Below are 12,237 nucleotides of genomic sequence, written 5' to 3'. Positions count from 1 at the left end.
GACCCAGTTTTTTCAAAAGCCAAGCCATGAATCACTTACTTTTGAAACTGTTGCTATCTTGGTGGTAGTTTTTGTTATGTGAATGGTGCCATCGTACTCTCCAAAATGCCCCAGCGCCAAACTGGGACATGCGACTTCCTGACTGCGCTCCCACAACTTACGTAACCTGTGCGAGAGCATGGTCCCCAAAACATGTTGTCCCAGACAGCTGACGGGTATGTGGCACAGACCTCTTGGGGTCTGTGGACCACCAACTGGAAACCACTGTGCTAGCTTGTACTTGTAAGAAAAGTGAGGCCCTGAGCAAGTTTTCTTTTATTACTAGGAGAGAGAAAAAAAACACATAGCTGTTAGCTATTGTGTTATTTTGTTGTTGATTCCTGGACAATGGGCTCAAAGACAACAATCTGGCTGGCCAGACTCCTAGAACGGCAACTTCACAGTCATTGTATCCCCACATCTTCAAACCTAAGCCAATGGCGGAGTGGCAGGAGCTGTGAACAAGCCAGGATAGCAATCAGTGGCAGATGCCCAAGTGCCAGAGCAGCTGCTTTGCATGCAGAAGGGCCACAGGTTCAATCCCCAGCATCTCCAGGTAGGACCGGCAGGTGAGGAGCAGGGAACCACGACTCTAGCCGCAAAACCTGCAGAACATTTGCCAATCAGTGTACAGGACACTGAGGTATATGGGCCAACTGCCCTGACTCTTTCAGGCATGTTCTTATGTCCCCAAGCCTGAGGTACTGTATTCCATGCCTGCACAAATTGCGAGCCAACTGCAACCCATCCATTACGTGACCTGAAAGTGGCCAGTCATAAAAAAAGAAGGCTTACTGTAGCCCAATGGAACATTGTAAAGGGCTGGTCAAACATAAGTTGCACAGGTCTGCAGTAACTCAGTGCTCCAGATTATTAAAAATAAAAGGATAGATCTAAACAGTCGATATATAAGCTACCGTATTTTTCGCTCTATAAGACGCGCCAGACCACAAGACGCACCTAGTTTTTGGAGGATGAAAACAAGAAAAAAAATATATTCTGAATCTCAGAAGCCAGAACAGCAAGAGGGATCACTGCACAGCGATCCCTCTTACTGTTCTGGCTTCTGGGATAGCTGTGCAGCCTGCATTTGCTCCATTAAGATGCACACACATTTCCCCTTACTTTTTAGGAGGGAAAATTTGAGTCTTATAGAGCAAAAAATACGGCAATCGCCAAATGACACCTTAAACCTAGGTTAAGGTCACCACAATGGAACGTCTAAGTGCCATTTTTACATGAATGTTGTTGCTGATTTCATTTCTATACCGCTTTATATGTTAAAGAACAAATCTCAAAGTGGTTTACAACACATTAAAACATCAAATACAACAATCCAGAATAAAACAAATTCAGGCTTCAAGGAAAATATTTCAGATCCTTCTCTAACTGACATTTTGCTTTCTGCAGTCACAAACCTGACATCCGCATGATCGTAATTAGACCCACGTCAGTCGCAAAACGCGCCTGGTTAATTTCCAACACTGAATCTGAACTATTGTATACAGTGGTGTAGCTGTCTTGGGTCATATAACTATTTCTGCAGCTGGGTCCCTTGTCTGCAAAGTTCCAGAGCCAGCCAGCCTGGAAGCGGAGCGTTTTAGTCACTGTATGCTCCAAAAGCTCCAAAGTGTTTAGGAACACTTCAAACATATGGCACTTCAGTTTCAAGAGAATGGCGTGCAAGTTCTCTTACGTACAATGCAACTTCACGGAAAACAACTTAGGTCGCTTCAAGATAGGATACTGGAGCACTCCAAATCCATTTCCCCATGTTAAGCTCACAGAAAACAGTATATCAAGCTGAAAGACAACACATGAAGAGCTGCGTTGATCATTGCAAAGCATTCCTAATTATTACTGTTCCATAATTATAATAATATTATATAATCTGAGAAGGATGCATAATCTTAGAAGGTTGTGACTATCATGAAGAGATGCCTGCACTTCTGAATTTAAAACAGTGACTATAGAACGTCTTTTGGTTATTATCTCAGCTTGGGAAAATGCACCATTTATTACAGGGCTAAGGAACTTCATTCTCAGCGGCCTTCAGCACTCTATTTCTGGCTCTGGGGACTCTCCGAAGGCCACACCCCTTACCCCTCACCCCTTACAAATTTTTTGAGTGTTTTTGCTTGCCTATAATGTGTCTTTCAACTCTGATAATGCTTCATGCTTGTCTTGATAGTTGCACAGAAAGGGAAGTCATAGAATCATAGAGCTGGAAGGGACCCAAGGGTCATCTAGTCCAACCCCCTGCAATGCAAGAATTAGCATTTCTTGCTCTGGCCATTTTTGCTTCTGACCCTGCGTACCACTGTCAAATGACCCTCAAAAGGTTGCCTGGAATTGAACAAGGCCCTAAAGCTGGGAAAGTTTCCCAACACTGGATTTATCATCTTGTGCTGAATTTGCGACGAGGTGCAATACTTTGGTTTACACCTGTTAGAAAACGTAAAACACCACTTCATTTCCTTTTTTTAAAAGGAACCAAATGTATTCTTACACATAATCAGCTGATCCAACATACATTTTGTTCTTGTGAAATTTTAAACGAGAACAGCCCATATGACGCTGATTGAATCCTGGGAAACGCCAAGAAATTGGCGTATTTTCCAACCAAGATAGTCAATCCATCCACTTCAAACAAACTTTCATTCTATTGAGTTAACTGTGACATCACCTGGAAACTGGGTTGAAGCCTTACCTCAACCAATATGGCCTTAGGCAATTCATCATCTCTCAATTTAAGCTCCCTTTGCAATACATTATGAAATACAGTAAACGCAAACCAACCTTACAGGGGTGCTCATCAAAATTATATGTGCAAAGCACTCCACATGCACTATGGAAGAGCTATGGAAGTAAACAGTATACTTTTTCTAAAGAGCTTTAATGTGTTTTAGCATTTCTTAACAAGTTATCCTCCATGTTTAGCATACATCATTCATACTAGCAAAGCAGCTTTCCCAAGATTTTGTAAACAGAGAAGTGTTATCTTTATCTGTGTCCATCGTACGGAAAATGGATTCAGTTTAAGATTTCCGATAAGATCTGTGAAAGTTCCTTTTGTAAAGTAAGAAAGCAGCACCTTCCTGTACAAAAACTCACAGAGCATGCTAAACTTGCTGTAGTCTTTATGATGTTGACAGTGCAATCCTATGAACATCGCTCAGCAGTTAAGCCCCACTGAGTCCAAAGGAACTTACTCCCAGGTAAGTGTGCACAGGATGGCAGGCCAGAGCTCCCAGATCCTATGCATAACTTGCAGGAAAGAGCCTCTCAGCGGCCTTTTTTGTCTCAGCAGAACACACACACACAGGTTCAAAACAGCACATACACAGCCAAAAATTCAACACATACTCCACAAATGGAAGGAAGACTAAACAAAGTTGCACAAGAGCCCAGATAACAAGCTTGCTGCAATCTGCCTTTTATAATTAGTTTCTAAGAGCAACAGGGACAGGCTAACAGCTAGGAAAGTTCCCTTATTACTCAGCCGTACGAAAACCGCAGCATCTCCCAACATGTTAGGGAGTTTTACGATTTTACAGGGTGTGAAGGTGTTCAGAAACTTTTGAAGCAAGGCAACTTCCAAGTATTTAAAGCACTTGCAGAGTTTGAGTTCCATACACTGCAGATTCACTTTTCTGTATAGGTGGGAAATCCTATGTCAATCAAAGTTTGCGCAAGTTCCTGTTTTTTTAATTAAAGACACTATTTGGGGTTCAATACAAAACACATTTTCTAAGGGGGTGAGCCAAAAATCAGGAGAGAATTTTAAAGCTTTTTAAATGGCACCTATAGAATCTGTCTGGAAAACCCACTCAAGAGAGATAGCTTGCAACAGCATAGTAAGCAGGGAGGAAGTCTAAGTCGACAAAGCACTTCCCAGTTAAGTTTAAGTAGAGATCTTTTTTTCTAAGAAAGAATACCTCAAAAACCATAACCACAAGAATGTTTTGAAAAGGCTGCAATACTACAGTTCTTTTAAGGAAGTGTCTTAATATGGTGAAACAGGGATGGGCTTTCAAGCTTGGAGTATCTAAGATCTTGATGATGAAATCCATTCTTTAGAAGGAACAGATGGGAGGAAGCGAAAGCAAACTACCGGTAATATTTTCCGTTCCCTGCTTACCAGATCTACTACAAGGGCTTTGGCAATGTGTGAATTTTACAGTAATTTTGCTTAGCTTCTCTTAGGACCCATCAATACATAAGCAGGATTAACTAAGCAGGTAGAGAAAAATTCTCACCCCAACCCAAGAATTAAGCAAATTAAGTTATTTCTAGATTTTCACGGTTCCAAATTTCAGAGTAGCAGAACACCCATCATCATTTTTCTAACTATTAACATCATCAAAGCATATTTAAATACTTAAAATAATATCCTAGTAATAGCAAAGGAATCAGTTAAGAGGCTTCTCACAAAAATCATCCAGATTTCAAGACGATACACCTCCATGTGGTTAGAAGCAGGTTGTGAGGTGGTTACTCCAAAATAACCAAAGTTGCAATCCTAAGCCCACTTACTGGAGAGTCAGCCCCATTGAATTCAACGGGACTTATTTCTGAGTAGGCACAGTACTGTAAATCACCACCAACAAAACCTAGGATCCATTGTGGACATCCTGAGCAAAGCAGCTTGGCTTTAATGGAGTACTGGTTTACAAGGAAAGAAAAGTCTCCGTTCAAAACATTATAACCAGAACACAGTGTCTTCATCACAAAATCTAAATATCGCAAAGTTGCCGGAACAGAAGGACTTCTTCTGAACAGAGGATAATTATGGCTTCATTCAAGTTAGCCATTTAAAATCAATTTTAAAGCTAGTTCACAAAATGGGGTGAGTGGGTTCTGAATTAGTACAGTACAGAAAGCTGAACTGTTCGTCAAATTTAGAATGCCAGTTTGTTTTAAGATGCCTGAGCCACAACACAGGTAAGTGAAAGAGTTAAGACTTAAGCCTACATATACAAGGAAGAAGAGGAGGAATAATCACCTGTGCCAATTAAAAATTGCCTCCAAGTGACCACATTAAGCATCTTTATGTTTATTTTCCCTTTTAGCGCAACTGGCAGCAATAAGCACTTAAAATAATATTTGTATCAAAAATGAGTTTTTCCTATAAATCTTCAACAATTTAGAAAATTTGAGTTTATCTGCTTAGGCCCAAGGTCATCTACAGCTGATACCAGGTAATATACAAATATTGTATCTTCTCATTTATAACCCACGTTTTAAGTGTTTGATTTCAGTGGTATAACCTCCAGAGCAGAATTTTTACTCTTATTTTTGTTCCACACAGGGCCAAGGCTTCAACTACATTCATTTCCTTCTGACATTGTTTGCACCTGCTATCAAATACTCACCTTTACCCCAATTCCACTGTGAATACCCCCAAACACACCACCTGTCAAGAGAACTGCACAGTCATAACTGCATCTAATTATGCAATCCTTTGCTCAGGTACCAAAACAGTTTGCAGCATCCACAATTCAGTTAGCCAAAGAACAGAGCTGGCAAGCAAGCAAGCAAGCTGTAAGAATCGAAGGAGGCACAACCAATACGCAGTATTTAGGAACGCACTCATCGCCATGGACCCTTGACATATAACCTCTCACTGGTGGTTTGCAATGAAATATCCAGTCCCTCTGCCACCTAGGTTCTTAGTCAATACACCAATCCCCTTAGTGGCGAGGCCATTTTGCACTCAAGTATCTAAATTACACTGGGAATTACCTTTTACGCTCTCTCAAGCTAACTATATTCGCTTTATCAGCAAGCACATTAAGAGATATTGATGTTGATACTATACACACACACACTCACAGCTATGAGGGGGTTTTGCTACTTATTTGGAGATAGAGATCTAAGTGAACAGAGCTGCAATGTGCTCTACTAAATAACACAGTTTTAGTGCAGCAAATGGGGACCAGCACTGGGGTGATTTCCCCACCCCGCCACACAAATCAATAAGGTACAGAGGAGGTTGTTTTGATGTCAAAGCAGCCTATATTTGTCAACGCCTTAAGGACTGAATGGAGGAAGCTCAATGCGCACACTCTCTACCTCCGGAAACAACCTAAAGGCCAGGTAAGAATTCAAGTTAAGTGTCCATGCAAAACTCGCCTCATGCATAAGGGGCCGCCCACCTGCTTGGAAAAGCTTAACACGCGATTTGTACCAACACACACACACACACACACACACACACACACCTCACTGCATGCAAAACATTTCAGTGCTGTACAAAGACATCTCAGCAAGAAGCATAAGCGTCAACAACAGATCACTTGCTTTCTTAATCAACTGTGTTTACTATTTTCTTCCCCAATCACATTTTAGCAACTTTAAAATTAAGTGAATTAATTGAAGCTTCCACATGCCTTCCCCACCCCCAATCTTTGTCTCAACGCTTGTGTATTCCTATTTAGGAATGCATGGCTTCTTATGACCGAAAATGGAAGAGCTTGTAGGACTATGACACATTCTATTTTTTTTAATAAAAAAAAAATCACATAAAAATTAAGACAAAATGTTCCTTCCTCTACTATGAGGAGGGGCTACATCATGAAATTATCTGCTCAGGACCATTTCTCTTAACATGAGCATTAAAAAAAACCACACACACACACACACAGGAGCACCACACAATGAGGGTGCTTTTAACTGAACTACGGAAGATGAATTCCCCCCAGACAGAAGCAGCTATGTTATGTTTACTATCTGGAACACACACCCTGAAAAAAGGCCTTTTAGTCCAACAGCTCAAAAGAAACCATTTTAGAAGGAATCCCAATGAATCTAAAAAGAATGTGCAATCTTATTTTATTTGTGCTGGCTACTAAGAATGCTGTTCAGATGTTTCCTTAAGGATGGGAAAGTTAACACAGGTAAAGTATAAAACAAAACTTTTATACCAACATCTTAAAAATTACGCCTGGCATGAAATTCATTCAAGACATTAAATCGCACTTGTTCAACTGTCTACTTCCAATTCTATTGCCAAACATGCATGCAAACCTACGCAGCCATTTAAAATTTGATAATTGCTCTTCCCGCATTCTATCCCCAAAGCAAATTTGTGGCCAATGTTTAAATACAGGGAAAAAACAAGGCTTTCTGGGGTTCCCCTCTGCTCCTTTTGTGTGTGGCGGGAAAGGACAAGCAACAATTGCAAAAAATCAATTTATACCCAGAATTTTCACCACATAGTAAAGAAACAAAACAAAACAAAGAGCAACATGACCTCTGTATCTAGTAACCTTACCACAGCAGGTCCAAAGCTCTTTTATCTCCAACCAGCACCCTTTCAACACTTTTTAAAGAAGTGTACTGTATTAATAATGGATCACTCTTAAGACAAAGGAGGTGCATTCCTTTTATTCAGGAACATTTTATCACCAAAATAACTGCAGGGTAAACAACAAATCCAGCCGCCAGCTTTGATTTGGGAGCACATTTTTCCCTCGTTTGTTTTTACAGATTCACACGTTGTAGTGGCAAAGCTTACAACGCATGAAACGCATCTTTTCCCACTCTCAACCAACGCATTTCTCTGCACCCAGGCAGTAGGAGACAGAGGGATGCAGAGTTAAAATGGTTGCATTGAAGGAATAGTCCCCCCCCCAAACTGCACACATACACACTCTCTAGCTCCTCTGAAAGGAGCAAACTGAATAAACCACATGGGGGGGGGGGTAAAGAAGGAAAGGAAGCACCTCCGCCCCTTAGCTATTCAAACAGACCATTATCCGTGATAGTTCCAGAGTTATAATTAATTGCAAGTTGGACTTATTTATATATGCATATTTACAACCCAGCTCTCTCCCCCCCCCCGCACCCCACTCCCAATTCCTCTTAGAACCCAAGCGGCGGGCGGGCAGGCAGAGGGTTGGGGGGAATCCGAAATTAAGCCTTAATCGGGACTTTAAAAAAAATTCTCCCAAGCAACCAAGACAGACGCTGATCTCGAAAAGATGCGGAAAGGGGGGGCGGCTGGCTGGCTGGCGGGCGAGAAACACGCACGCACACAATCCAGACATCTTTGTCCACACACTGGAGACTTTAACCATTTGCAGAGCGATGCGCACCAGCAGAAAGGCGCGCGCACAAGGAACCACGTTTTCGCAACGCAGGAACTCGGGGCACGTTTAGACACAAAAGAAAACAAGAAGCAGGCGGGGAACGGGGAGAGGAAAACACCGCCAGCATCTCTCTTTCTCTCCCGATCTTCTCGATTGCTCAGACTGCTGCCGGACCCACAGCATTCCCCACATCAATCCCTTCGCCCTCGGGTCGAAAGAGAAAAGCATCTTTACAACTGCGTTGTTTTTTTTACGCAGCACTGCTCTCGCAACCATTCATCTTTCCCCCTTTTTTGGTCCGGGGGCCGGAGACTCACAGCATCACTCACTAGGAATACAACAATCAATCGAAATGATATTTTCCCCACAAATATTATTCGAATGGTGAGTGCATTATTTCGAACGCATTATTCTCAGCCTAAAATAGTTAGCGCTGGCAGCGTATTAAGAGCACATCACCAGCCTCTCTTCTGAGATTTTAATGTTTGCTTTGATGCGAAGCAGATATACACACGTGTGTGTGTATACACACATACACATAAACACTCACACACAATATGAGGGTTATATAGTCCTGGAATATACATCCTAACAAAAGGGGAGGGGAATGCTTGCTTTTTTTCTAAAAATGGGAATAATATCTATTCTGCATTTAATAAACTAGAAATCACACCAACAAATGGAGGGAAGAGGAGGGGTTGTTGTTGTTTTAAACAGCCGTTTTTAGGGCCAATTTCAACAACACACCCGAGCATTTTAAATCACCCACTTTCTCTCTCGTTGCCACCGCAATGCGAGGCACAGGTCTACACCCACCCTAATTAAACCCCCAACACCCATTAAATTGAAGGGAATCCCCCACGCTCCCCCAAAAAACAATACTCACTTTTTCCATTTGCTGGCCACAGGCAAAATGCAGTCAAGATAATCAGAAGTCCCCCAAATAAGGTCAGAGACCCTCCTCCGGCGCCTGACTTCATTCCTCTTTTTTGTTATTATTATTTTGGAGCAAAACGGCCTTTCTTGATATATATATATACACACACACAAAAACCCAACAGTTTTAAGTCCTCAGTTCTCCTTCCCTCCCCACGAAAAATAATAATGGGGAGGGGGAATCCAAGCGTCCCCTTCCTTCAAAAACTCAGGGGAGGAGGGAAAAATAAGAAATTGGAAAGGTGAAAAAAATACGAGATGTTTTGGAGCAAAGGGGTGTTGTTTTTTCTCTCTTCTCCTCCCTCCTTAGGAAGGAAATTGTTCTGTCCCCCTCTGAATGAGAAACCAAGACGGGGGAAGGGGAGGCAGGGGAAAAAAGCCTGTTTTGGTGCCTGCAAAATAAGGTAACAGACTTCCCCCGCTTTTCCCCCCTCCTGAGACAACTTCTTCCTCCTCCAAAGTACTCCGAGAGGCTGGAGAAAGGTCGCGGCGCTCAGCGTTGCCTGCAGTCACCCAGAAGTAGCAAACATATACCACTTGGAAGCAAACAGTCCGCATCTTCGACCTCCATCTTTTCTTTTGCTCCCCTTCTCTCTCTCTCTTTCCCTCCCTCCCTTTCTCTAAATAAAAACACAGAAGAGGCTGGGAGCTGCGTGCGTGCCTGGGCTTTCCGATAAACAAATGGAGAGATCCGCGCAGATCGAAGGATAGAAACGAGGGGAGAAAATAGTTCCAGCGTCCCCCCTCCCCACGCACAATTTTTTCCTTTTTAAAAAAACACCCGAATTTAAGAGAGCGGAAATCAAGCTTCCCAAACAAACAGCTTTTTTCCCCCTTCCCCTTTTGCAAGAAATCTGAGGCTCCCTTAAAGGGATCTCCCAAAATCACCACCACCCCCTTTTTCCTTTTTTTTTTTTTAGCTTTTGACTTGGAGAGAGACAAAATGCGGAATCAAAATGAATGGAAGGAGGCAGAGTGGCTTCCCCCACTCCACCTCTTCCCTCTCCCTCCCCCCCACCCCTCCAGGCGCCTTCCCAAAAAAACGGGGGAAAGAATAGAGAAGTCCCAGCAGGCAGAAAATGCAGGCAGCGGAAGGCGGCCGAGGTCGTTTCTTCCTCAGCACTCCATCCCCGGGAGCTGCTGTTTGGCCATTGCAACGAGGGAGGAAAAGAAGGAAATCCAAGCAAAACAAACAAAAATCCAAGCGGCCTTTTCTTTTTGTCTGTGGGTTTTTTTTGGGGGGGGGGACAGAACACAAAAAGCCTTCCGGACGCCTTTGGAAATATATATCTATATTATTTCATTCCATTCCCAATCTCTTCCTCGCCAGCTGACCCAAAGCAAAAGCTGCAATTTGCAAAAAAAAAAGGAGGGAGTTGTAAAAACGCCAGGCGATGGTTTTGGTGCTGTCTTGCTGGGGATCCGTTGGGGCTGAAGAGGAGGCGGAGGGAGAAGGATCCAGTCGCTGAAGGTCAAAGCTTTGCAGCAAAGCAAGCAAACAAACAAAACGAGAAAGCCACCCGACGCTCGCTCTCCTCTCCTGGAGCTCCTTTTCCTGGGCTTGGCAGAGGAAGGAGGGGGCGGTGGGCGAGCGTGTTGTCCAGCCCTGCGCTCGCTTTCTCCGCAGGAATCCGCCTCCCCGTTGCAGAGGTTGGCCTTTGCACAGCGTCTCCTCCCGCTGCTGCCGCCGCCGCCGCCACCGCTGCGGAGCGAAAAAAGGAGGAGCGCCAGATGGGTCTTCCCTTGCTTTGCTTCTCCTGCCGCTGGATTCACACGAAGATTATTTTTTAATTTTTTGATTGAAGGGTCTTGTTGGCTTTGCGCAAAAACACACCCTCCTCCAAGAAGGCGCCGTGCGAGGCTGCAAAACGATGCAGCCGGCTCTCAAGCAAGGATCCCGGTTGCTGTGCGGGATTTTTTTTTCCCCTCGGTTATTATGGCACAGGGACCATAGCTAGGGAAATCTCGCGCACGCGGAAGCGTGCACACACAGCCCAGAGAGAGAGGGAGGGAGGATCAGAGAGGCGCCCTCGGGATCGCAAAGCAACGGAGGAGGTGGAAGCGGACTGCGCTACCACAACAGCGGCAACAACAACAACACCCCCCCCCCGCAACACACACACACACACCCGAGAGGAAAAAAAGGAGAGGGAGGGGGAAGAGGCCCAAGCGGCGCGCGCGCGCAACAGCAATTTGCAATAGCAACCAGCGCGTCCGCAAGGCCCGGGCAGGCGCGTGGTAAAAGCAGGAGCCGCTCGAATCCAGGAACGGAGCCGCGTTTGGCGGCGCAGGGAGAAGGAGCGCGCGCCGGTGGTGGTCAAAGGCGGCGGCGGCAGCTCCTTCTTACAACAAGGCGAGCCGGGAGGAAGGCAAAGCTAATGGCAAAAAGCGAGGAGAAGGGGGAAAGGGAGAGAAACGGATGGGGGGGGGGAAGCACGGTTAATAAAGCCCGCCCAGGAGAAGCTGCGCGCAGGCGCTCCTAGCAGCAGTTGCATTGAAACGCGCTGACACGCTTCTCTCAAAAAGCGTGCCCGCTCCTCCTCTCGAGTCGGAAGTAAGCCTTTATGGATGCAACGCAAAAGGTTTGCAACAGAGCTGCTTTGACTGTGCAGGGGGCGTGGTTGAGGTGGCAAGGCGCGCGCGGATGTGATCCTAAGCTTGGTCTTGCTTAGAAGTGAAGTGCCAACTGGGCTTCGGCGGGGCGTGCTTTCCAGTCATTTATAACCGCTTGGAATTTTTTCTTTTGCAACACAAGCGGTATATAAATTTTAGCGGGGTGTGTGTATGAAGGAAACTTGAAGGCAAGCAGGGAGGACCTGACTGCAAGAGCAGCGCTCCCCACTTGTGATTCTTTGCAACTTGTCTTCAGAGGGAGTCCTAAACTAGAAGGACCGATCCGCTGGTCTGTCTTAACATGAGAACATATGAGGAGCCCTGCTGGATCGGGCCAAGGGCCCATCTAGTCTAGCAACCTGTTCTCACATTGGCCAAGGACAAGCAGGACCCAAGAGCGACAGTGATCCCCAGCAACTGGTATTCATGGCTCTGAATATCTATTATATAATATCTGCTGGATTTTTAGTTTGCTTTGCTTTGCTTAATTATTCCAGACCTCCCTGGGTGAACTGGATGTCCTTGATGTAGCCAAGGTTAGCTTGCCAGGAGGTCA

At 44.5% G+C, this 12,237-nt stretch overlaps 1 protein-coding gene across 1 annotated transcript in view; it reads right to left on the bottom strand.

The window, feature by feature from the left end:
* Positions 1–11,355, bottom strand: part of IGF1R (insulin like growth factor 1 receptor) — a 192,441-nt gene extending 181,086 nt beyond the window's left edge. Inside the window, exon 1 of the mRNA XM_082198306.1 lies at positions 9,019–11,355. Coding sequence (XP_082054432.1) covers positions 9,019–9,112 — 94 coding nt within the window. The 5' untranslated portion in view covers positions 9,113–11,355. The remainder of the gene's footprint in view (positions 1–9,018) is intronic.
* Between the last annotated feature and the right edge of the window lie 882 nt (positions 11,356–12,237).

Source organism: Podarcis vaucheri (genome assembly GCF_965113315.1).
Source record: "Podarcis vaucheri genome assembly, chromosome: 14".
Classification (NCBI taxonomy): Eukaryota; Metazoa; Chordata; class Lepidosauria; order Squamata; family Lacertidae; genus Podarcis; species Podarcis vaucheri.
Note: the sequence above shows the minus strand (reverse complement) of the source record. Positions and strands in the feature narration are given on the sequence as shown.